This window comes from Agelaius phoeniceus, chromosome 30, assembly GCF_051311805.1.
Source record: "Agelaius phoeniceus isolate bAgePho1 chromosome 30, bAgePho1.hap1, whole genome shotgun sequence".
Lineage (NCBI taxonomy): Eukaryota > Metazoa > Chordata > Aves > Passeriformes > Icteridae > Agelaius > Agelaius phoeniceus.
The window spans coordinates 6,551,073-6,577,191 of NC_135294.1; the positions used below are offsets into that span (position 1 = coordinate 6,551,073).

Sequence of the window (26,119 nt, forward strand, 5' to 3'; positions counted from 1 at the left end):
CAGCATTTTAAGCATCAGAAAACGCAGCCAAATTAGAGCAGCTGAGGGGGAGAAGGCTGGCTGGAAACCAAGGGTTAAACACGCCCCTTCCCCTGTGCCATCCATCTGCTCTGAATCAAGCACTGCACACAGATGTTCTCCCCAGCACAGCAACACTGGCCCTGTTATTCCCTGCTCCCTGCACTCCTCCAGCATCTCCCCAGGAGTCCTCCCACTCCATCTGCCTGAGCAGGCTGATTTCCCACTCAGACACCCTGAAAGGTTGGTCAGGCATCAGCACGGGACCATCCAGCAACCAGGTCTGATCAGCAAATGCCAGGAGGAGGAAAAAATAAACACAGCAAAAGGAATTGCTGCTACCACTGCCAGGCCAGAGAAAAGTGGCTTTAAAAGGAGAATGAAGGTGCCTTCTTCTGGTGAAACACTCAGAAAGCTGCAGCCCCGAGCACAGCCAGGGGTGACACAGGATCCTCACTCACAGGGCCATGTCCCCTTGCCTACAGAAATGCTGGGGAAAGGCTGCTGTCCCCAGCTGCTGGTCACCTCCCACCAGCTGGGGACTGTGCCAACAGGAGGCTGCTCTGCTTCAGGCAAAGCCTCTGGGTTAATTCAAAATCAGAGCCAGGGGCCACTGAGGCTCCTCCAGCTGCACTTGTGTGAATGGCTGAGAGCTCATTCACAGCCTCCAGCTCCAGAGCAGCACCAAAGAGCTGCAAGGCAGAAAAGGGCTCCAGGGCCCCAGCTGCCTGCAAAGCCAACAGCTGCCCCCTCTTCAGCAGGGTGATATTCACCCCAAGAAAACATCTACAGGTTCTTCCTTACACACAGAACTTGTACTAAACCTCTCTGGCCCTTCATCTCTCTTGGCTTTGCAACTGCCCCTTGACAATATTACATTTTAACACAAATAAAGACAAAATATATGTAAATATTAATTCAGTGCTCGTGCTTAGATCCCCAGAGGTCCCCATGACAGAAACAATTCACTACCCAAGCAGAAAACGCCTCCAAGCAGAGAAGAGCCAAGCCTTACTCTGGGCACAGCTTACCCGGAGTCAGGCCTTGCAAAACCTGGCCTGGCCTAGGCAGGCAGCAGAGGGCTGGACACCAGCCCCAAGAGCCCATTCCAGCTGCAACTCAGGCAGAAAGTTACACCAAGAGCAACTCACTAATCCAGCACACATGTCCCAGATTTACTCCCCTGCAACACACTGAGTTTGCTCTGTATTAACCCCCCAGGGGCTCACCACAAAGGTGAGGGCAGGGTTAATGTCAGCTGGGAGGCTCCTGGTCCTCACCCTGCTTTCCTGACCTCGACAAACTCCCGCAAGCTGCCCACAGACCTCACAGCCTTCAATCCAGGCCTAATGGTAAGAGATCACCCCTGGGAACAGACACAGAGCTGCTCCTGTGCCCAAACTGACTGAGAGTGGCTCCACTGTCATTTCAGACATGCCACAGCACATCAGACCCTGAGGAGGTTCTCCCCTGCTCTACCTGGCTCTCCTTGGTACACGTGGCATGTAAAACCATGGCCAGTGGCACAAACAAACATCTGTGAGGGCTCTGAAAATAGAACCTGCCCCACTAAGCACATCTAAATTTCAAATGCACACGGCAGCCTCCTCCCTGGCTGAGTGTTTCATTCCAGCTCCTTGAGAGCAAAGGGAAACATCTTTTTGTTTGTGGGATTTTCCCCAAGCTGGCCCAGCTCAGCACACAGAGCTTTACAACACACTTTCATGGTCAGAGCTCCAGAGGCCACTTTCAAAAGCTCCTAAGGATTCCTGCCCCAAGGCCAACACTTCTGAAGCAGCTCCTTTTAATCTGGAAACAATTCTGTGAGCTATCTCAAATAAGTTTCAGGCCACTGTGAATAATTCATCAGGTACATTCTGGCACGTGTGCAAGCCACAATTATTCACAAACATTTGTGTTTAAGTAGATCTATAGATGGCAAACATATGGTAAGCAGCAGTGAGAGGCTCATTTCTTTTTTAATCTCCCAGCAGAGAGGTGTGCCTGTGCCCACTTTCCCTCATTACCAGCAGGAGCAGCACAGCGTGGGCAGCTGGCAGACAGGCAGGAGGATGCCAGCAGCTCCCTGCTGCACCCTGGGGCCACAGCTCACCTTCAGGTCCCTGTGGATGATGGGGGTCTTGCACTGGTGCAGCCTGGCCACGGCCTCGCAGGTGTCGCAGAAGATCTGCAGGACCTCGCTCTCGGTGAAGCCGCTCTGCAGGCGCTGGTTCATCAGGTTCACCACCTGCCCCCCTGCAGGACACAGAGCAGGACAGGGAGGGTGGGGTGACAAATCAGAGCAGGGACAGGGAGCTGTGACCACCCCAAACCACAGCAGGGACAGGGAGGGGTGGGGTGACAAATCACAGCAGGGACAGGGAGCTGTGACCACCCCAAACCACAGCAGGGACAGGGAGCTGTGACCATCCCAAACCACAGCAGGGACAGAGCTGTGACCACCCCAAACCACAGCAGGGACAGTGAGCTGTGACCATCCCAAACCACAGCAGGGACAGGGAGCTGTGACCATCCCAAACCACAGCAGGGACAGGGAGCTGTGACCATCCCAAACCACAGCAGGGACAGGGAGCTCTGACCATCCCAAACCACAGCAGGGACAGTGAGCTGTGACCATCCCAAACCACAGCAGGGACAGAGCTGTGACCATCCCACATCACAGCAGGGACAGAGCTGTGACCATCCCAAACCACAGCAGGGACAGAGCTGTGACCATCCCAAATCACAGCAGGGACAGGGAGGGGTGGGGTGACAAATCAGAGCAGGGACAGGGAGCTGTGACCATCCCAAACCACAGCAGGGACAGAGCTGTGACCATCCCAAACCACAGCAGGGACACTGAGTCCTGGGGTCTCCACACCACAGCAGTGACACTGAGCTCTGGACTAATTTTCTTATTTTTCTTCCAAATAGGATTTCTTTTGTCTGACTAGAGGAATAAAAGGCTGGATTTGGGGCACCCACAGTCCACAGATTAGTCTGCCTCATGTAAGCAAGAGGAGGGAGGAAGGGAGACACTCAGAAAACCCACAGGTTAAGTGGCTTGGCTGCAAAGAATTAAAAATCCATCTGTAACAAGGGAAACTCTGGACAAACAAAAGCAAGTTTTCATGAACGAGCCCTGGATTTGTCTCAGCTTTGGGGTTTTGTTGCTGTCAAGGCCTTTCCAAAACAATCCTGAGGGTTTTTTCTCCTCTAAATGCCCTAGACAGAGAGAAAAGCTCCTTTCTGAAGCTCTGGTGAAGCAGGACTGCATCATTCCACATCACAAGTGCTGGAAAACTTTCGTGGTAGGAAAGAAAAGCTCAGTTTAATGAATACTACAGCTGTGAACATTTTACACCCAAAATGAATGCAGTTCTGCACACAAAGGCACTGATTTGGTTTGGAAACTGCTGGCCACAAAAGGAAAGTAACAAGGGAAAATCAGTGTGTAACAAGCATTGCAGGGGGAGGGCTGCCACGTGAGGAAAGCCACCTCCCTCCAGATGGAAGGAAACTCCTCAGAAAGATGGGCTTTATTCATCAGCCCAAAATGTGGGTCCTGCAGCTGGGGGTGCCTGTGGAGAGTCAGGTTTGTACCTCCCTCACACTGGGCTCTGCACATGGGGCTGAGCAGGGATTTGCCAGCACTGCTAACAGCAGCAGCTTGAAGCTTTAAGAGATATTATGGGTGATTCCTTCAGCAAAACTGCCCAAAAAGTTCCTCCTCTCACCAGCAAACAACCCAGGGCAAGGCAGGCCAGACTCCTGCAGCAAACAAAGCAGCAAAGAGGACGTGGCAGAGCAGAAGCCTGCACTGGGCCTGTTCACACACATCTACACGTGTGTAAATGCTATAATGCTTTTGAATTCAAACCAGACAGGCCCAAAAATACCCATTTCCATCAGCTGCCACCACCCAAACCAGCCACAGGCTCCTGAAGTCACCTGGCCAAAGCATTATTTTTGCTGAACACTCTTCTGCGAGAAGACAGAACTTGAGCCCAGCACATGCATCATGTTCCAAACACCACATCCCAGCCACAAAGATCAAAGCTTTGGGACAGATGGAACAGCCTGTCTGGCTACACACAGCCAAGCAAAAAGGTCAGAGGTAAGAGGAATGCTTTTTGGCCTCCCATTATCCATGTCCTGCTTCTTCCAGAACAATCCTAGGCCAGGCTGATGTGGAACAAAGCTTGCAATGAGATTAAAGTGAAGAAAAATTACATTCCTGACTGCTTTAAGAGGAGCCATTTCTTGTGTGGAGCATTCTAAAGACAACAGCAAGATGTATTTGAGGGTTCTCCTTCCCAACAGAGGGGTCCAGGGGTACCCTGGGCAGCAGCAAGGATGGCCCCAATCCCAGGGGCAGAGTCAGCACAGCCCTAGTCCTGGCTTTGCCCAGCTCAGGGACAGCTCCTGCTTCCAAAGGAGGATGTGCAAGGCCCCTGCAGGCACAGAAGGACAAACCCCCCCTGCCCAGCCCCACTCACCCCGGCAGAAGTCCATGAGGATCAGCACCTCCCACACATCCCCACTGCTGACGGAGTTGATGCTGGAGTCGATGTAGCCCACAATGTTCTTGTGGCCAGACAGATCCCGCTGCAAGACAGACAAATGGACACGTGCAACAGCCAAATGTACCCCTGGACCAGCCAAAGGTACCCCTGGACCAGCCCCATCCACACCATGGACCAGCCAAAATCAATGTACCCATGGACCAGCCAAAATCACCCATGGACCAGCCAAAATCAATGTACCCATGGACCAGCCAAAATCACCCATGGACCAGCCAAATGTACCCATGGACCAGCCCCATCTACCAGCCAAAATCACCCATGGATCAGCCAAATGTACCCCTGGACCAACCAAAATCACCCATGGACCAGCCCCATCTACCAGCCAAAATCACCCATGGACCAGCCCCATCCTCACCATGGACCAGCCAAAATCAATGTACCCATGGACCAGCCAAAATCAATGTACCCATGGACCAGCCAAAATCAATGTACCCATGGACCAGCCAAAATCACCCATGGAGCAGCCCCATCCTCACCATGGACCAGCCCCATCCTCACCATGGACCAGCCCCATCCTCACCATGGAGCAGCCCCACCCTCACTTTCCACTAACCACCATTGCAAAGGCACCAAAGACAGGCAGACAAGAGAAGGCAGCAGCAAGTGAACCCCAAGTAAACAAGCTGTAATGTGAGATCTAATCTCACCTTTTCCCACGTAGCCCAAAGCTTCCCTGCACTATCACAAACTGCAGCAGCTCACTTAAAAGGTATTAACCTCATTTAAAGCTACTGCAGGAATCACACACAGAATTGTAGGAGTTTCTGACATCCACCCCAAACCTGCACCTCGTGTGGTAAACTCACAAAATGAGGATTTTATATTTCCTTCCCCACCTGGCAGCTGCTCTCAATTCTTATCAGTATCTTTGAATACAACTTCAAAAGTGGCACTTCCACGTTTACCATGCTGCAAACAAGATTAGGCAAATCTATTTGGATCATCTCCATTTTGGCTTTGTTTAGGGAAGCTAAGTTTGAAACAGCTATTAAAAATAGCTATTCCATCATATAAATCCTTGTGCCCAATAATCTGGAGAAACATCCCAGAGCTTATTACAAACACTTTACATTTCAAAAGCCCTGGCAGCAGCTACCCCACAAATACTGCTTTAATCTACCACCCTCAGTGATGCAGAGATAACCTTCATCCCAACCCAGGATTAGAAGATGCTGTGATACAGATTTATCTCAGGATGGAGGTCTGCCATTCATGCACTGATTGCAGTTCAGAGATACCAGAATCATCAGCCTTTTCTCATCAAGTTTAAAAGGCTGAGGTCTTGAGATCTCAAGATTGTGAGACTGAATTCCAAAACCCCAGCCATGCTCACATCTCCTGCCCTTCCTTTTCCCAATAAACCATGCCGTTCTCCCCTCCTTTTCCTGGCATTCCCTGGGTTTTTCAGATTTTCCTTGTCCCCTGAACAGGAACTTTTGAAATAGTTCAATATTAGATTTTCACACACTCCAGAGGTGAGGATTTCCCACACAAAAGGCATTTTTGCTAGGAGAAGGCAGGGTTTGTGAGCTGATGGCACAGAACCCACGAGCAGAAGGTGCCCAGGCTCCTGCCCAGGGCAGGCACTCACCATGATCTGGATCTCCCTCTTGCAGACCTGCAGGTCGTACTCGTTATTGACATACATCCTCTTCAGGGCACACTTCACCCCATTGCTCGTCCTCACCAGGAACACGATTGCAAAGCCACCTGTGCAGGACACAAGAGCACCTGCTCATTGACCAGAAACCTCTCTGCTGCCAGCCCTGTCCCTGCCAGGGGGTGCAGCAGGGGCAGGGGGCACCGAGCAGCTCCCACCCTCCACAGTGGAAATGCTCCTTTTGTGCCTGGACACTTATCCCAGGGACTCACAGGGATCCAAGGGGGCAATCTTCAATTAATGGCAACCAAGTCAACACTTAACATCTCCATAAAAACAAGCAATTACACCAGCTCCTGCTCCTGCCAGACACTCCCTCGTTGCTCCATTAATTCCCATTATGAAGAAGAAAGCTGAAGGACAGCAATACTGCCTTGGACAGAAATCAGAGCTACAGATCACCCACTGAACCACCAAAGGCCTAAACTTAAAAGGCTCTGCAACTTTGAAGCATCTCAGTTACATTACAAAGCTGATTTGTGCAAGAAGCAGAAGAAACATCTCCCACATGCAGTTTGATGTTAATGCTTTTAAATCGGGACAGAAGAACAAGGGAAAAACCCACAATTCATTCTGTGGTCATTGCTATTGGTAAAGTCAGGATTCCCAGGATAAATTGACTTGTTTCAGATGAAAGCCTTTAATCTCTGTCAGCTCTCCATCCAAACACACAGGTTTGCATTTGCAGTCCTGGCAGAAATAGGAGCTGAAGGAGGATGGAGGGGTAGAGGCACCAGAAGTTTCACACCTGGCTCTGGAGATGGGATGGATTTGGGCACAGATGTGGCACAGATCCAGCAGCCACCAGTGCTGCACACTGGTGAAAAGGGAGGCACAGTGACACTGCTGATGCCACAGCCCAGCAGCACCTTACACAAATTCCTTCATGTCCAAGGACTCATCATAAAGGCCCAGCCCAGGGGTGATTTATGTGTCTCCAGAAGCCCCACTACAAGGGGAGCAGCAGGTACACACTACAGAACCCAATTCACACCCCAAAGAATTCCCCTTTTCTTCACAGGGTGCCAGAAAGCAGCAGGGCCCAGCACACACAGCTCCAGATGTGTTTGTGCTCAGGGTTATCCAGCACTTGCACCCATCCATGACAAACAAAGCCACGCTCGGGTGAAGTTTACTGACAGGAAAGAATGAAAAGCAGCAAATGGCCAGACAACACTGCTGTGTGTAATGCACAAGCCTCCCTGCTTGTTTTCAATGCTTTTTATGACATTACAGCTCCTTCCTCCACAGGAGTTACACACACCTGGCAGGTACCTCACCTGCCAGCACGGTGCTCAGCAGGAACCTCTCCTGGCAGGTCAACCCCAGTTTTACACAGCAGAAAGATGGGACAGGAAGAAGAAACAAACCAAAAATGACTGCTCCTCCCTGCCCCCCCACAACAAAATATAATCATCATCAAGACTTCAATTAAAGGTCCTGAAAACTACAGCCAGGCTGCAAAATGGACACTCAGAGTGAGCCAAGTGGGCCATGGCCCTGGCATGCAGCAGCCACAGCTGCTCAAGCCCCCGTGCAGCTCTGGAGGGGCCTCAGTGCAAAGTGCTCGATTCAGACCCAAAAATAACCCTGACTCTCCCCAAAGCTGCTTCAAGTTGAGGATCTCAAATTACAAGGCGTTTTTAGGAGCTCCTGAACCCACAGCAGCAGCCTCATTGTTCTCCCCAGCCACATTTGTCTCGTTTTTGGAGAGCAAATCTGCACATCCCGCTGTGAATCTGCAGCCCAAAGGGTGCCTGTGGAAAAGAGTAACACAGCCTTGCCCTGATTTTCCTTCCCCCTCTTATAACCCACAATGGAGCCAGGAAGAAATAAGGGACCATAACCAACATAATTTTCCCAAACCCTACTTTGCTACCACCTCATATTTTTCAGAATCATTGGAGAGATCAGGCTTGGAATCCTTTTTTTGTTTAAATTTCTGTATTTCCAATATACAGTAATAATAATACAGTATTTATATAATACTGTATATAATATAATATTATATATATAATATAATATAATATAATATAATATAATATAATATAATATAATATAATATAATATAATATAATATAATATAATATAATAATACAGTATTTCCACGGATCTCAGAAAAATACTAGGGAAAAAAAAAACAACTAAAGAAAAATCCCACCCAAAACAAAATAACCCCCAAAGAGTTGCTTTTTCAAAGTTGATTACAGTCTCAGTTTTGGTTTTGTTAATAACAGCTCCACCCCAGGGCTCAGTTCCCCTTTCCCAGCTCTGGCCAGCAGGATAGGGGATCTCTGTTTACAGTGCTGTGCTCAGCAGAAACAAACACGAGCTGAGCAGCAAAAATACATCAAAAATACATTTACCTTATCTTTTGACTGCTGACAGCTGCCTAACCCTTCCTCCTTGCCCACTGCACATCTACACCACCACCAGCGCCTCCTCAGCCTCCAGAGCTCCAGACCACAACCAATTTCTCCCTCATTATTCCAGTCCAATCCCCAACTTGGCTAAATCCTGGTAAAGTTGAAAGGAAACAGATCAAAGACAAATTTACAAGCAATTATGATGGAGCCCTGCCAGCTGCACATTACAGGACCGTTTCCTTCTCAGAGAGCAGCAAGACAACAGCAAAGATGGTCCCCTGGGATCTGAGCAGCCAAGGTCGGCTCAGGAGCTGTGCTGCACGTGCCAGGGAGGCTGGGCCACGCTCAGGCACAGCTCAAAGTACTCCAGGCACCAGGAACATCCCCACCTCCCTGTGCTAAAGCCTCTTTGCCAGTGCACGTGGGGAAAGCAAAGGCACGGGACCAGCGCAGGCTTCGGCTGCAACAGAGGAAATAAATCCAGAGACCTGCGAGTGCCAGAAGGGACAGGAGCAAGAGCTGAGCCTGAGAGTCACCTCAGAGGACAGAATTCCCCTGCACATGTGCCTCTGATTTGAGGGTCTGAAGGAAATTCAACTCTCATCTCACACCAGCCAGCAAAAGCTAAAATACCCATTCTAAAACGTGGGAAGCTATTTCTGTGTTCACCCTTAGGACATATGAATATTGTTGAGCAGGCAGCACACAGCCAGCACTGGGATCACCATCAGCTCAGAGCCACCACCAGATACAGGGGTCTCTCTGGGGAAATTTTTTTTGGGTCTCTTTGGTGTTTTAGGCCTCCCTCAAGTGCACGGAAACATGGTTATCAAGCTACACACTGCTGCCTGACTGTTGTTCTTGCTAAAAGGCTTTAGGATAAGCTGAAAAAATACTGGGAAGTTCCAATTATCTCCAGTCAATAGAGATGCCAGAGCAATTTTCCATGCAGGTTTGTGTCAGGGCACTGGCCAGCTGCCAGCTCTGGTGCTTGTGTTTTCAGCCCTTCTGTAATTTCAGCAGGATGCACAACTCCTCACAGTGCATGCCCACAGCCCAACACTGCTGCTGCAGCTGATCCCTGAGTGCAGTGCATGCACACAGCCCAGCACTGCTGCTGCAGGGCACCCCCTGATCCCCCTCCATGCTCTGCATGCACACCCCACTGTGCCCCAGCACTGAGGGGAAGCCAAGTGCTGCTCAGATGTCCCCAGAACTGCCCCAGGAACATTCAGCCTCCAGGGACAGCCAGCCAGGCATTTTAAGCTCCAGCTGTACCAGCAGGCACTTAATTTAAGTGCTCTGCTGAACCAGGCACAAAGGCACTCCATTTGCACAGTTCCAATACTCACTGATCCTTATCCATCAAGAATTATGTCATATTTTGCCTTATCTCACCAGCCACAAGAACTTCCTCAGCACTTACCTTCCCAAGTACAAGGGCAGGCCCGCTCAGGTTTTGTTTTCTCCCCCCAGTCAGGATGCTGTGGTGCAGCTGCAGGAAAACCAGGGTGACTCCCTTGCACGGGGTGTTTCCAGCTCACCATGCCCAAAGCTTTACTAAAACACTCAGTGATGAGGTTTCCCCCCAGCCACAGCCACAAGCAGCTGTCACACAGACACTGCACATCACCCATCACTGGGCAGCACCACCTGAACCATTTTCTCTCTGCTGCTGTCCTGAGCAAGCCATCCTGCACCTCTGGCTCCTCTAACTGGAGCACATACAGTCATTAAAAAAGAAAACAGCTTTTCCCCAAGTTGTGTACACACAGTAGTCACTCCTTTCAACCCAAATCATTCTGTGATGTGATTCTTGATCCCAAAGCACCAATGGTTTTGGGCATCTTTTCCAGAGATCCATGTGCCCTGTGATGCTCTGAGCAGCTGAGCTGCAGGGACCCCAACAAAGCCTTCCTGTGAGTGCTGGAAGAGGCACTGGGACCCAGCAGGAGCCTGCAGAGACTCCCCAGCAGCTCCTACAAAAAGCACCAGAGCCCCACAAACCCAGCAGGGCCAGGGAGGAGAGCCAAGGGAAGCAGCCCCACTGACCCTGCCTCGTGCCACGCTCTGCTGTGACCCTCCACACAAGTAAATATTTGCTGCTGCATTTTAATATGGGCTTTTTATTTCAATAATAGCTCCCCATGATTTGCATCAGGATTACAGTGCTATTTTTGTGGCTATTAATCTGCACCAATGTATTCTTTCTGCTGCCTTTATTCCACTCTCCCACTGCCCAGCAGGAGGGTCCTGCTGCACACACCTGCTGAAAACACACCATTTCAAATCCCATTTTCCCCACTTTTATGCCACTTCGGAGCTCTTTGTTTCCAGGACAGGATATTTCACTCCAAATTAAGCTTTCTGTTCCAGCATTATTCCTTGTTATTCCTAAATGTGCCCACAAACCAGAGGCAGCACTGTGGAGTGTTCTGTGTGATCCAGAACGAGGGGTTGGAATGAACAGGATCACTGCACATTGCTTTTTCTGCTTTATGAAGCATCTGCAACACCTTTCAAGTCACAGTGTGTCAGCATTAACATCTTTACAGGAAAATACAACTGCCTCATTTTGTTTTGAAAGTCATCTGAGGCATAATTCAGAAGGCACAGTAATGAGGCAGACTTTGCATTAGGGCTGTAATAGCCAACATCACGAAAATACCAAAGGAAGGGAAGACAACACTGGTACAATCCATGATTTACTGAGTTCAACCTGGAACATTATCTCTGCTCCTCCTTCCTTTGGATGGAGACAGTCAGAAACACGAGCAATTTGCAAGTAATTTCTCTGCTTTTCAAGCCATGCTGTTAAAAAGGATGTTACTGGGGTAGGAAAAGATTAACAGAGAAGGGCAAAAAACTTAGAACTTGACCAGAGAACATTTGGGTCAGTTTGCCAACACCACTGAGAGCAGCAGGGTGAGCTGCAGGCCCTGCTCCTCCAGACCTCCTCTCCCACAGGGGCTCTGCAGCCTGGCTCCAGAAAGCAAAATCTGCACCTCCGGGTGGCTCCAGCCCAGAGCTGACCCCCAAACCACAGCATCTCCTGCTGAGAGACAGCAACAAGTGATCCCAACAGGATGGGACTGAAGGCTCCCCTCTCCTGACACCCTGGCCATGGCAGAACGTGTCACCCACAGGGAGAAACCCTGTGGAGGTTTCCCTGAAGCACAAAGGATTGCACCTGAGCCAGCCCCTCTGGCAGGACTGGCACTGCCCACAGTCCCTCCCAGCACCTGCTCTGAGCTGTTCTTCCACCGCTCTCCTCACACTCCCCACGTGCTCTGCACCAATTTATTCCTGGCTGCTGTCATCCTGTCACCACCAGGTCTCTCCAAAATCTCCTCTGATTTCAACCCCAAGTTCTCCCCACATGCCAGGGCAGCTGTACCCCACCTTTCCCCCTGGAAGGATGCTCTCCACTCGTTCCCAGATGATCCAGCACCACAGGGCTGGAGGACTCAAAGCAGTGTGGTTGTACTAATGCTCTCCTTTGTGCTTGCATTTTGTTGTTTTAGTACTACATGTTGGAGAGACACGACACTTGGGCTTTGGGATTTAATTAGTGCCTGTGACTCACTCTGCCACCCAATTCCATAATCCTCTGCTTACAGTGGGGTATTTACATGCCATTTTCTAGCCATATAAGTGAAGATTATTCACCCTCAAGCTGCAGGCACAGAAAACACACAGTCTGTCCCAAGGCACAGGCTTGCATCACCTCTCAGGAGTACACAGATAAAATAAAGATAAAACCAGTGTTTGCTCCCCATAACCCAGGCTAAAAAAAACAGGATTTTCTGCACCTGGGGTAAACTGTGTCAACAGTCAGCACACTGAAGCACAAAGCACTGCCAGGGTGTGTCTGTCACACAAACCCACAGGGGTCAGGGGTACCTGCACTGAAGGTGGCAGTGGGGACAGAGGTGACACTCAGGACACACCACACACACAACAGCAGCAGCAGGCTCTGCTCCAGGAGGGCCTGAACGTGGATCTCCTGCTCTTACTGCACCCAAATGTCTGTAAACAGTGCATGTGTTTGTGTACATGTGTGTTATAAACCAGAGTCCAGTTCTGAACCAGAACAGAACAAACCCTCGTGTCTGCCAGCAGCCTCCCCAGCTGAGAAGAGCAGATAATAACACTAAACTAAACAGGGCCCCTCTCAGCCCAGACTTTCTACCTCAAAGGAAATAACAATACAACAAAAACCAACTAAGTAAAGCTTAAGTCCCTTTACTTATCTAAGCATAACAGTGCCAAGGTGAAGGGACTGCTTCAGGCCTGTCCCAGCATCTCCCAGAACAGAATTTCAAGGAGCTCTCAGTGCCTGACCCGACCATACTCACCTGAACAGAGAGTCAAACACACTAAAACCAAACAAAAATCTGGGTGGTTCACTGAGCTTTCAGCTGTGGCTTCATCTGCTCCTTTGGGCTGTTTCCATGCCCCTAAACAGCACTTGAAAAGGTTTCATCCTGGAGTGGAGATAGAACAGCTCTGGGAAACTTATCAGATCAGATCTTGAAACAACAACCGCCAATTAAATAGTCTGAACATTTGAGTTTTATCTTGAGGGCAAAAAAGAAAGGGCACACCACTAACTCCAGCTGAAAGAGCTTCGTCTGTGGAAGGAGCAATGGTCACAGTAACTCAAATTTCAGCCCTGTTCTGACCATTTTAATTGGCTGTAGGAGGCAATCAGAGCTCCAGAACTGCAGGGAAAGTAGATAGCACCTAGATAAAGCAGCGAGGACATCTAGTATTTCATGACAGGAAACCTGAAACGTGCACAGTATCAGGAGAATAAGCTGAATCCTGCATCTCCCCAAATGGAAAATGAGCTCAAAATGTATTTTTGCAACAAGATCAGGAATTTAATAGTGAACATATTCTACAGAAGACTGTAACAGTTACAACTGTAAGAAGTCAGGAGAGCTCAGAGCTAAAGTGAACGTACAGGACACGCAGCTATTTTGTGAGTGGTTCTAGTGATGATACTTTAGTGCAAGAAACACAAGGGACACAGACACAGGTTGTGTGTCAAGCCAGCCAAAGACAGAATCCTCCTGGCACAGGACAAACTCCTGAAGAATACTCAAGCTTTGCTGGGCAAACCACCAGCTCCCCTTCCCTCCCTGCAGAGCAATGTGCTCAGCTTGTTTTTTCCTAGCAAATGCTGGGGCTTCCCAGCCTTCATCCTGCTGCCAGAGGAAAGCAGTGCTGGGAACCTGAGGTGGATCCTGTGCTCACCCAGTCCATACTCACAGCAGCAGCAGCTCTGAGCAGGGCAGGTAAACACTCACTGCTTCATGGTGCATGAAGAGAAACACACGTCAGCCCCACAGCTCCCAAAGCTGGGCCCTGTCCTTCCAATAGTCACCATTTCAAGCAGCCAGAATTCCCCACACATTCCCTTCGAGCTGGGAAGAATCTGGCCTGCACAAAGTCCATCTGCACAGAAGCAGCAAGCAGAGGAGCCCAGGCTGGCCAGCAGAAGCCCCTGAGCCAGCCTGAGGCTGCGTGAGCTCCCCAGGCACGGAAAGCCCAGCACCTGCCCACACAAAATGCAGCTGGGACTCAGTGGGAGGCGGGAGGAAAAAGGGAAAAAACCTAAAGAACCAGCTTCAAAGATTCCTCCAGAGTCCATCAGACAGCACCCATCACCAGGGCAAAGGTCTGATGCCAAGGGAGCAGAACAGCCCAGGCAAAGCCCTGCTGATCACAAACCCTTCCCATCCAGCCCCAGAAAGCTGCAGCTCTTCCAGCTCCAGCACTGCTTAAGCTTTAGCCTTTAAATACCACCAGGAAAACTCTAACAGAACACCCAGCACATCTGAGCAGAGGACTTCTCCCCAGGTAAAACAAAGGCTTAAGCTCACACAGAGTTCATGGGTCACTCTCAGCCAGGGGAAAGCAGGGCCACAGTCAGCCCTGCACAGATTTACCATAGCTGAGAATCCTAATGTGATTATCCAATATTACCAACATAATTATAGGGCCCTTGCTTAATGTCACTGCTGCAATATCTAGGCCATGACAGGACAGATTTAGATTTACAAGCTCCACCCTCTCCTTTTAAATAGGCAGGACACATCACCACGGTTAATGTTGGTGTGGCAGCCCCAGCCAGGAGCGCCTGAACTGTGCAAAATAATACAGCCAGAAACCCCCACAACACCAGCACAGCCTCTGCCTCTCCTGATTCCAGGAGAGCAAGACTGGCTGTCCAGGGATTGTGGCAGTTTTGGCAGTGAACATTCAGTCTATCAGCTGTGATGCTCAAACCACAAACAGACACAAAATAATTAAACAGTCACAGGCATTTTCACTGCATGGACAGCACGGGAAAAGCATAACTGCCTCTTGTCACTTCTCTGGGGCTGCTTTAAAACCACCCAGCTTCGTTTCTTTGCATGTTTCAGGACCCCAACTCATTACAGACCTCACTCCCCACACAATCCTCCTGCAACTCCCTGCCAGGCCCATGGAGAAGGACAAACAGGAAGCTGTAAATCACAACACAGCAGAGAAAGGAGGGGAAGGAAATTAATCTCTGCCATGCAGCAGCATTTTAGAAGCCTAAAATAATCACTGGGCAAGATCCAGGCTGTGCATTAAAGCCACACTGCTGTCAGAAGCTCCAGTCCAAGGGCAGCAGGAGCCTGGCACTCCCAGAGCAGCCCAGACACCCCAAGTCAGGGGCATTGAAGTCTCCCAGTGTTTGCAGTATTTGTGACAGCAATTTCACAACAAACAGCAGCTCACTGGAGGCTCTGGCCCCGTGCTGGCTGCCACAGCAGGAAGCACGTTTAGGTGTTCACGTGGGGGGATTTGCTGGGCATGTGCTCTGTGCACAGCCCTGTGCATCCACTCCATGACTCCCCAACAGGCACACTTGCAAACCCAAAGCTGATAGAACAGTGTTTTATTACTATGCAGCAGGACACGCTGCCTCCAAATAGATTACTTGGCAAGGCAGGCTCAGTCCCTCTCTATTGTAACAATTTTAGTCCCTGAACTTCCACTGTAAGCCCGAAAAAAAATAAAAATTAATGGGTCATGAATAACTCACGGCTTAAAAAAAAATTTAAAAGAATCATTTGTTTAGTTACCAGTCAGCCCTTTAAAAAGCACATTTCAGCTGCTATTATTCCCAGCAGCTGCTAATAGCATCTGAGCCCTTGTTCATCTCCAAGTGAAATTAGCACTGGCATCAACATGCTGTGGAGCATGACGGGCTGAGCCAACACGGCTGGAACTGCAAAGCCAGCAAGAAGCTGCAGCAACTGCAGGCAGCTCAAGAGCTTCCCTGGAAAGGCAAGGAAGCCGTGAATCACATCAGGAGAGCAGAGCAAAAAGCAAAACCAGCCAAGCAGAGAGCAGGGAGAAAGCAGGATGAAGGGCTGGGACTCACTGGGCTGGCTGCAAGGGCCAGGCAGAGCAGGCCGTGGAGAGGTGTCATGGAAACAGCACAGCCCATTTGGGAAGCAATTATGCAAGGATCCTAGGACAGCTGACAGCAACACACAAGTCAGGCGTTCAGGAATCCTGGTTCCTCAGGCAGCACCCGGACGGGCTCCTGGGCACAACTCCACACATGCCAGGAAGAGCCTGAGCTCACAGCCCACAGGATCCTGCCAGAGCTGCACAGCAGCCCATGGAGGCTTCCTCTGCTCAGCCCCAGGAATGCATGGCTCACCTCTCCAGGAAGGGCAGATACCTACAGCTCACAGGTAGCCCTGGGCCACCGAGTGCCACCCCCCTGAGTAACAGGGCAGCACAGCTGAAGGACACATCCCATTCCTCTGCAGGCAGATGCCAATCCAGCCCCAGAGACAGCAGTGAACCTGGCAACTCCTGAGTACACGCCAGGCATGCAGAGAGGTATCCACCATCCCACCGGGCAGCCCCAGGCACAGCCAGGAGCACAAAGGATCCATCATTCAGCATTCAATGGGAAAAAATAGCAGCTCTACATGAAACAGGGCTTTGAGATTTCCACACGTGCACAGGTGAAGAGGGAGAGGCACAAACTATTTGTCTGTTCATTTGTCAGAAGTCTAGGAACAGGAAAAGTTGCAGGGGTCCAGAACCTGCAGTCTTGTGACTGTTACTCACCAAGCCTGGAACCACTGGGGATTGAATCCATCAGTTCAAATGAACTTAAATATCTGCTTTACTTATTTATATCCCAACTTAAATAATAAATATATCACTAAATGCATCAGTTGCAGAAAAACTTTCAAAGGCCTTCTTTTAAGTTAAGTTTAAAACAAAAGCAAAAGGTAGAAAACAACCACCTGTCCCCCTTCAAAACTAGCATCATTTTAATTTTTTAAAAGTCCAATACATTTAATCCTGTCACATGTGCTGCTGAAGGCTGGGTGAGCAAGGCTGAGTCTGTGTTTCTGTGGTCTCTGAATAATGCCAGTCTCCAGAAGCTGCTGTGTGTCAGCTCTCACACCATGATGAGCTGTACCAACCACCACAGCTGCCTGTTCCTCACACCCTCTCTGAACAGGCAGAGCAGCAGCAGCACACCAGTGTGCTCTGGTACCAAGGGAAGGGCCAGGAATCCCCAAGGAGCAGGGACAGGCTTTGTTCTGTATTTGCACTATGTGACACGGGGCCCAGGTCCATGATAAAAGTTCCTGGGTACTATGGTGACATGAATATTAATGACCCTGTGATTAAAACACCAGGCAAGGAGTTCTATTTGCATTTAATACAAGACTGTCCCTGCTCTGCTACACAGCCCTTATCAAATGGCTTCATCTTCATGGGCTCCAGCTTCTCATTTGTGAAATAATTTGATAAGCATCCCTGGCACCATCTGTGTGTCTGCTCTGCTGGGGCACAGGGGCACAGGCTGGGGCACACCTCACACCCAGAGCCTCTGTGTTCTGCAGAACAGCTCAGCACTTCAAACTGCAGCTGGCAGTGCAGCACAGAAACAGCAGGTTTCACATTCCCAAGCTCACGTTTCCATGTGAAATGTTCACATTTCCAAGTACATCTGCTGACTCAGAAGCAACAGGTAAAGGCTGAAAGAAAGGCTCTGACATTCAGCAGGTTTGCTCTTCCCAGAAATGTCCCCAAGGATGACAGGACAGTGTGACCTGCCTGTCCTGCCCTCCCTCCCAGCCCTTGCCACCCCACCTCAGGGCCCTGGGATGCATTTCTTCATTTCCTTACAAACACAGCCAATCAAAGCCACAAACATGGCAACCAGCAGGATCCCAGCAGCTGGGTGAAAAGGCAAGGGTGGCAGCACCTGAGTCCCTGCACACACACAGGTGCTGCCACAGATCCTTCCAACTGCAGAGAGTGTTTCCTTTGCCAATCTCAGGGTATTGCCCATGCCAGCAGCCACCTGCATACCCCTGGTGTCACACACTCCTTGCCAAAGGTCATGAAGAGTCATTGGAGCAGAGCCCTGGGCCAGCAGCAGCCACCAAGAACCTTCCTGTGGCCATAAGGGAGCCTCTCCCATCGATCCAGCTCCCTCCTCACAAGCAGCAGCTCAGAGCCAGAGAGGTCTTTGTGGCCCAAGCCAGAAGCCATTAATCCTCCAGAGGGTCACAACAGGTAACTGAGGTAACACTGAATTAGCAGGTAGGTCATGCAGAGAAGGCACAGAAGGCAAAAGGTCTTAATTTCTGTGCTTCTCACATCAGCACTGATTTCTTGTGTTCCTTTTAAGAATTTCAAACCGCTCTGGAAGTGCACATTTTGCATCACTCTCATGAACACCTGAAGAGCACCCCTCCAGGACCTGGGATAGCAGTGGAGTCACAAAAACACATATAACACACCAAAGCAAGGGCTCCTCCTGCTTGCTCTGGTCCTTGGAGAGAGACTGATGTTCAGTGACAGCCACAGGAACCAGGCACATCGTGTCCTCATGGAGCATTCTGCACATCTTGAGACAAGCCTGAGTTTATTTCACTGCTGCCACTTGTGCAGCAAAAGCACACATCAGCCCTGCAAGCATCGTTGTGCTTGCAGAAGGAGAAACAAGCGAAGATGATATCTGAACAACAGCTGTGCAATTAGAGAGCCCCAGAAGATCTTGCATTTTGCTCTCCTCACACCCTCGAGAACAGCTTGTCAGATTGCTCCAGGCTCACACAGGCACATTCTGGGGCCCCCTACCACAGGCCCATGTGAAGGGAAACTGCAGTGTGACTAACAGTGAATGGAGATCAGCTCTACCTGCCCTCATCACAGCACCAGGCAGCTCCCAGCTCAGCTGTGAGGGGATGCACACGCAAATCCCTGCTCAGGGAACTCAGCTGCTGATGGCTTTTTTTATTTTTAATCTATGAGATCACCCGTCACTGGTACGTAATTTCTTTCTGCAAAATCATGAAGCAAACCAGATGCTATGAGCATCTTGTTCCAGAAATGTCTTTAATCCAATCCTGCAACACATGGCCCAGGGTCCTGGTGTCAGCAGGGGTTCTGCCACAGAGCAAGTGTGAATTCACACCCAAATCACCCGTGTGCCAGGAGCTCCAGTGAAACCACAGCGAGGAAACACAGACTGCAATTCAAGCACCCAGTCTGGAAGGGCACAGATCAACTCCTGACTTGGCCACACATGCTCTGCATTGCTTCACCTCCCTATCTGAGCTCCCAGCAGCCCTAAAAGGGGTGGAAGGACACATCCACAGGCTGTGCCAAGGCTCAGATTCTCTGGGTAGGGAGAGCTCCTGGCATTAGAGGAGCTGCAGCAGCTCCCCTCTGTTTCACTCTGCTGCATCACACTCAGGGCAGCTAACAATAACCTTCATTTCATTTAGTGGCAATTCCTGGACCTCCTACAAAAGGAGAAAGTTTCCATAATGACAAAAAGCCACAAATGAGAATTACCTTGCAGTGCCTCACTTGAGCCTTTCCAAATCTTCTCCTTGTGCTTGTAAATCACTGTCAGTATTGTTCCTGCTCTCAAGAAGCACAGCAGCCAGTATCTGATGCAAGCAGGTTTGTTTCCAGCACAAGGACAGCCTGTGCTTCCCCCACCCAAGGAAGGCAGCACCCCTTCCTGGGAAACTCACTCAGTCACCTCTTGTTATCAGCAGATAACTCCTCCATAAACCAATTCTGCTCATGGCATGTTCTCCTCAGAGACTTCCTGTCTCCTTCCACATGCAGAACACAAGTAAACACTTAGCACAAGAGAAGGCAAATTGGTTGTGACTTTCCAGAGAAGCAGCACCAGCCCTGCAGCTGGCACACTGCCTTCCCAACGGGCACAGCCTCAGCCTGCCCAGAACATCTACCCTGAATAAAGTCACCTTCAAGGGAAGCAGCTCCCAGCCCCAACACGAGTGTGCAGCACCCAGCCAGGGCTGACCCCTTGTTAGCCATGATTAATGCAGGTGGGTCAGCTGGGAAGGCAAGAAGTGCTAAATGCAGAGTGGATTCCAGCTTGTCTTCAGCACATTTGTAACTTCCCACCTGCTCTCCTCGAGCTGCTGACAAGCTCCTGCACAAAGGGGAGAAGGCCCATGCCACCATAAAAACATTATGCACATGCAACCAGAGTTAGCAACCTGTTCCTTTAAAACTACCAGAACACTTCTGCAGGACCCCAGCTGGAGTTAAACCATGTATTACCCCAGCCAGAATCCCACAGCTAGGCTTTCTTATACTGACAACTTCATAGCAGGACTGCTGAAACAGAAACTCCCTTGGTTTCCCATGGAAGCTCCTCCCTGGGCTGGTGCCTGGCTGGGCCAGCAGGGCCTTTAAACCAGCTTTTAGCTGCCATAAGGCACCAGCCCCACAGGCACAACCCAGACCCCTTCTGTGACAGGCCCACAAAGCCCAGTCTCTGGCCCACACAACTTCTTCCACACTTAAATCCACTAACACCTGCTTTTCCTCCCTGATTACATCTCAGGACACAGCACACACTGTCCCAGCAAAAGCTGTGCTGCTAAAAGCACCAAAACACTTGGGATACCTCAGCATTTAGCAAAGAACTCCCTTGGGATTCTTCACAAGTTCCCCTGGCTTCTACTCTCAGAAAAACAGACTGCTAGAACACAGAATCCAACATCCTACCTGGCAGAGCAGAGTACATGTTCTGCCTCACAAGAAACAGGGAAAAAATTAAAAAAAAAATAAAAATCCCATGTGCCATTCCAAGAGGACAAACAGTTTAATTCCTAATCCAAATGTCCCTGCTCAGGTGATTAGCAGCTGGCCCCTGGCTGAAGCTGGAAAGCAGTAACTCACAAAATACACTTCAAAGCAATGTCTGGAACCCAACCACACTGGAACTGGGTTGAGGATCACATAAATCTGCAAAACGTTCCTCAGATGGGGTTTGCTTTAAAGTGAAATTATTTCAGAAGAGGCTCACGTGCGTTTTCAGTGACCTCAGGTGATGGTGCTGCAGGGGAAGGAGGTGCCAAGGGAGAGCAGGGCAGGGGTCAGCAGAAACCCTCTGCACTCAGGGCAGCTCAGGGCACAGCCTGGGCATCCACAGCCTCTCCCAGCTGCTTGCACGTGCGCTGCCCTGCAGGTCTGCTAAGGAAAGCCAAGGTGCATCCCACAATGTCCTTCCTTTCAAAACAGAGGAAAAAATACAGCTGGCAAATGTAGGATGACTCTGTGACTTTGCACTGGTTTGTAATAGCAACCACCAAATGCTTCCAAATCAACACTAGCTACAGCACACAGGCATGGACCTGAAAAACTCCAGCGAGATATCCAACAATTATTAAACCTGAACCCCTTACACACTTGAAGGGGGAAAGACCTTAAAAAAAGTAGAACTCATTTTAAAAGTAACTTTTCCCAGGCCTGCAGAAACTCAGCCTGTGCTTTTTGCTAGAAGCAGAGCAAGATAAACAAAACCCTGCTCAAACATGTGCCCCATCAATGTTTACACACCTTGGCTCAGCTCAGCACTCTCCCACAACACTGTGAGTAAAGTCATACAAAACACAGAGGCCCTCAAAAATGGGACACTGGGGCAATCCCCAACCTGGTTTAGCTCCCCCGTGCCTCGTGGTACCTTGCCACACACACGGCTCTCCCAAACTCCTCAGCAAATTCCTCATTTATGGCAACATCCTTCTCAATGCTCCTGCTGCTTGGACCCCCACCAGAGGGACACCAACCTCCCCAGAGCTCCAGCATGGGGCTCTGTTGTTTTGGTTTTTCCCCTACACACAGGCAGAACCAAAGAACAGTATCTGATTTGGGCCAGCGCTGTTTTGGATTATTTTCAGAAAGAAAACAGCAAGACAGCAGCCTGACTCAGCTCTGTGAAACACCATTCACCCCAAAAGCAGTCACAACACCCCTTGGGGCATTGTGTAACTAAACCTGGCCCTGCAGACCCCAGGGCCAGCAGCACTGTCCTCCCACCACAGATAATCCTTGTGCAAACTTTGGGGGGAATTGTTCAAGAGATTATTTGTGCTATTGCATAGATTAGAGCAGGAGCTCCAAGGACCCAACTAGGAACCACCCATTGCAACACCCTGTTTGTAAAGAACCCACTGCTTCACCATGTCCTAACACCACAACCAGACCCTCAAATTCCTTCTGCATTACTCCCATCTCCTTCCTTCCAAAAGGAGGGGATGTTCCTCCCTGCCCAGGCAGGCAAGTATCCAGACAGAACTGTTTTCCAGGGGTGCAGGAGTTAAACCGAGCAGCTTTACCAGCAGGTATTTTGGGGGATCTACACCAGAGGCACATGGAGCCATTTGGCAGCTGGCACAGGCACTGCTGCAGCCAGGGCACACTCCTCATCAGCAGGGTTGCTCAGCAGAATTCAGGGTGACCAGGCACAGCTCTGACAGGAAGAGCCAAATCCCAACACCTCCATTCCAAAACTTCTGTTTTGTCTCCTCCACACCATACATCACTTCATTGGTTCTCTCTTTTAAGGCACTTTTACAGCTCTTTTTTTTTCCATGTTTCACAGGCTGCACCTAAGCACAGCCCTCCCCATTCCCTCCTAAAGCAAGGGGATGAGAGGTCCTTCCTTCCCAGACAGGATACTCCTCCTACAAAGTGCTTCCCAGGAGACTTTTCCTTTCAGCAGAAATAGCCAGGAGTTGCCTCTTCAGCACTGCTGAAACACCACTGCAGATACAGAGAGGCTTTGCAGCTGAGTTTCAGACGTCAGGAGTGCAGGGACTGGGCTGCCCACGAGCTCCCCAGGTCTCCAGCTGAGTCAGGGAGAAAGGGCTGTTTACCAGCACACCCAGAGCTGCAGCACTCCTGAGCCACGCTGCTCCCCAGCACAAAAACCCACAAAGCAGCCTGCAGACCAACACACCGCCTTGCTCGTGCCCCTGGGAGGCCCCACTCTGCACACAGAAGGATTTCACAGTGCCCACAGCAGAGTCTCAACAGGAGGGAGACACCCGGGCACCACCTTTCACCAGAACAACTCCCTCTGTGCCTCACAGCAACTGTTTCACGGGGCTCAGCCTGCATGCAAGGCACCCAGAGCTGCAGGCCACGCTCCACCCCACAGACAGGAGCCAGGAGACGCAGGGAAAAGCCCCCAGAACCAGCAGCTCCCCCAGGACAGGGAGGCTCTTCCCCCCCAGGCAATCTGTGCTCCCACCTCCACCTCTGCAGCAGCAGGAGAGCCCGGTGACACACGGCTCCTCTTCCCAGGGCAGAACCTGCCAGCACATTACTCATCAGCAAAAAAAGCCTCTGCCTTCCCATGTTACCAGGATGAGGCCATCCTGCATTAAAGGGAGACTGACAGCTTCTCAAGTTTAGCTCATGTAGGTCCTCAGCTTCCAGGGCCAGAAGGGCCTTGGAAATACCAGTCCAGGCAAAGCTATATAGCAAATTTCAAGGGGGAAAAAAAAATCACTGTAGTTGCTAGGTAAAAGCCTGGTTTCAGTGCTCCTCTCAGCAGGACACATCAGAAACCAAGTCTGAAAAACAGCCACAGACCTATTTTCTTGTACACCGTGGTGAATTCTTACAAATCTGAACACAGGCAGCGTACACAGAGTCCCTTTTCCATTTTAGGGCTCTTTCTGTAAAAGCCAACACAGGTCCTCCCACTCAGCTCTCTCCCAGCAGCTCTCCTCTCCCTCGCCATCAAAACAAAACACTGTTTGGACTAAATCTGCCCAGGATGCTGCGCAGGAGGCACCAGGGGCAGGTCTAAAGAGGCCAACATCCCTCTGAAGGTCGAGGCTAAGGTTACCAGGCAGAGCCATTCAGGAGGCTCCTCACAGCCCCAACAAATGAAATGTAAAATGATAGTTCAGGCAGCAGAGCTGGTTACAATTAAACAAATGCCACCAGCAGCTCGCTGCACTGCAAGGCCTGCACACGTCATGAGTTCTGTAACCCCTAGGATTCGTTTTTAGTTTTATTTGGGAAAAAAAAAAAAAAAAGAAAAAAGGCAATTGGGATCACCACTTTGCCTTGCAGACATCCCACACAGAGAGAAATCCCTCATCCCAGGTCACAGCACATAGTCCTGCTCAGCCTACCTATGTGCATAACACAGCTACAAGGAATTTACTCCAGTGTTTTAATCCTCTCTGCTTGAGGCAGGAAAGGAGGTAACAGCTGAACAAAGTTTAAGAGTGAAGGACACTGCTTTCTTTATTTGCAGCACCTTGTTCTGCACCAAAATATTTCACAATTTTGGTTTAGGTGTTTCTTTTGGTTTTTTTAACTCCCACTTTAAGAGAAGTAGGAAACAACTTCTAAATATTCCCCAATTTGTAAAGCATTAAAAGAACTGCCAAATCTAGCAAACCCACACTGGATTTACAGATGGGAATACCAAACACATCAGCTTACAGACACCACTGGACTGCAATTCTGCCAAGGACAATGAAATATTCAGGAATCTGGGGGTCAAGGAGGAGGCTGGGTGCCCGGGACAGCGCAAGGCCTCCCTTCCAGCTTGCGGAGGGAAAGCCGCAGCCGTGGAGCGCTCAGGACGCTCCGGGACCTTACCTTCCGCCAGCACCTCGTCCACGGTGACCTGGTGCCGGCCGATGCTGAAGACCCGGCCGATGTAGCCGCTGCCCGGGCCGCTGCTGCCGCCGCCGCCGCCGCTGGTGCCCGCCCCGGGCCCGGAGCCGCCCTGCTCCCGGCGAGAGTCGAAGAACTTCTTCATGTCTCAGGAGGCGGCAGTGCCGGCCACGGGGCGATGCCGGTGTCGGTCCCGAGCCCTCCGGCTCCTGCCGCGGCCGCTGAGGGGGCCCGGGGCCGCTGACCTGGCGGGGCCGAGCCGCGCTGTCCCCCGGGGAGTCACACCTGCAAAAGCGGCGGGGATAACGGGCCTGCGGCGTTACCCCCGCGGGCCCCGCCGCGAGCCCCGGCCCGCAGAGACCCTGCCCGGTACCTCGCAGAGGGCGGCGGGTGCCTCCATGCGCCCCGCGGGGCCTGCGCAGCCCCAGCGGGTCACGGCGGGGGCCGGCTGCCGGCAGGGCCCGGGGCCCGCATCGCTGCCTGGCGGCGTCACCGGCGACCACCGAGCCCGTCAGGGACAGGGACCGACCCCGCCGCCGCCGCCCCCCGCCGGCCCCATCCGACCAGGAAATGGGCCGTCACAGGAAGTCCCGGCTGCCGTCGGGAGCACCGCCCCCGCGCCTCCGCCAGCGGCAGGGCCCGGCCCCGCCGCCCCGGGCTGTCCCGTCCCGTCCCGCTCCGCTCTGTCCCGGGATGTCGCGTCCCGGGATGTCCCGTCCCGCAGCCCTCGGAGCGCCCCACGGTGCGGCGGGAGGGCGAGCGGGGGCTCGGCGGGATGGCGGCGCCGCGCGCGGCACGCTGGGGGCGGTAGTTCCCCGTGGCGGGCGCAGGGGGGGCCATGCCGCGGTGGGGACTACAAGTCCCGGCATGCGGCGCGGCTCCGGCCGGCAGGGGCCGCTGTGGCGCGGGGCCCTGAGGGGGCTGTGGCGGAGCGCCCGGGCCGGGGTCGCCCCTCAGACTGGCCGGAACCGGAGGCCGCCCCGGGGACAGCGGAGGGGACCCGGGGGCTCTGCGCCCTCGTCGCCCTGAGGGATGAGTGCAGAAATCCTGCCCGTGAGGAACCATGGCCCACATTCGGGCTTTGCATGGTGACGGGTATTTATGTTTATCTTTGAAATAATGCGCTAAATCGATGTTTTTGTGATATAATAATAAAGGGCCACTTCTGTGACCTCTTGGGATTAACCTGAAGCACGAGGCTTATCTTCACACAGGCCCTGCTAGCGCCTGCCTTGAGAGCCTGAGAAAAAATCCTGAAAGCAGATATCCCAAGCCCTTAAAATATCTTTAGTGTTTTACACCTGGTAGCTGGTTTTGTACCAAACCTGTGCCTTGGATTTGCTGTTAAATTACAGCTTCCTCCTCCTTCCTGCCTGGCAAGATGCTCCTCAGGGGCACTGCAGCTCCTCCAGAGCCCAAAGCCACTGGGTCAGGCTTTGGAAGGTTTAGTTTAGCTCAGATCTTGGGAAACTCAGTTTAAATGCACT

At 51.2% G+C, this 26,119-nt stretch overlaps 1 protein-coding gene across 4 annotated transcripts in view; it reads right to left on the reverse strand.

Moving 5' to 3' along the window:
* AAK1 (AP2 associated kinase 1) overlaps positions 1-25,406 on the reverse strand; it is a 55,493-nt gene extending 30,087 nt beyond the window's left edge. For 2 of the 4 annotated variants that reach the window (XM_077191729.1, XM_077191727.1), the window contains exons 1-5: positions 25,006-25,398; positions 24,615-24,917; positions 6,196-6,314; positions 4,518-4,626; positions 2,132-2,274 (exon numbers count right to left, since the gene is read on the reverse strand). In XM_077191729.1, the coding sequence (XP_077047844.1) occupies positions 2,132-2,274; positions 4,518-4,626; positions 6,196-6,314; positions 24,615-24,777 (534 nt within the window). In that variant the 5' untranslated portion in view covers positions 24,778-24,917; positions 25,006-25,398. Of the gene's footprint in view, positions 1-2,131; positions 2,275-4,517; positions 4,627-6,195; positions 6,315-24,614; positions 24,918-25,005 lie in introns of all 4 variants that reach the window. The other 2 variants (XM_077191730.1, XM_077191728.1) reach the window with 2 other exon arrangements.
* Between the last annotated feature and the right edge of the window lie 713 nt (positions 25,407-26,119).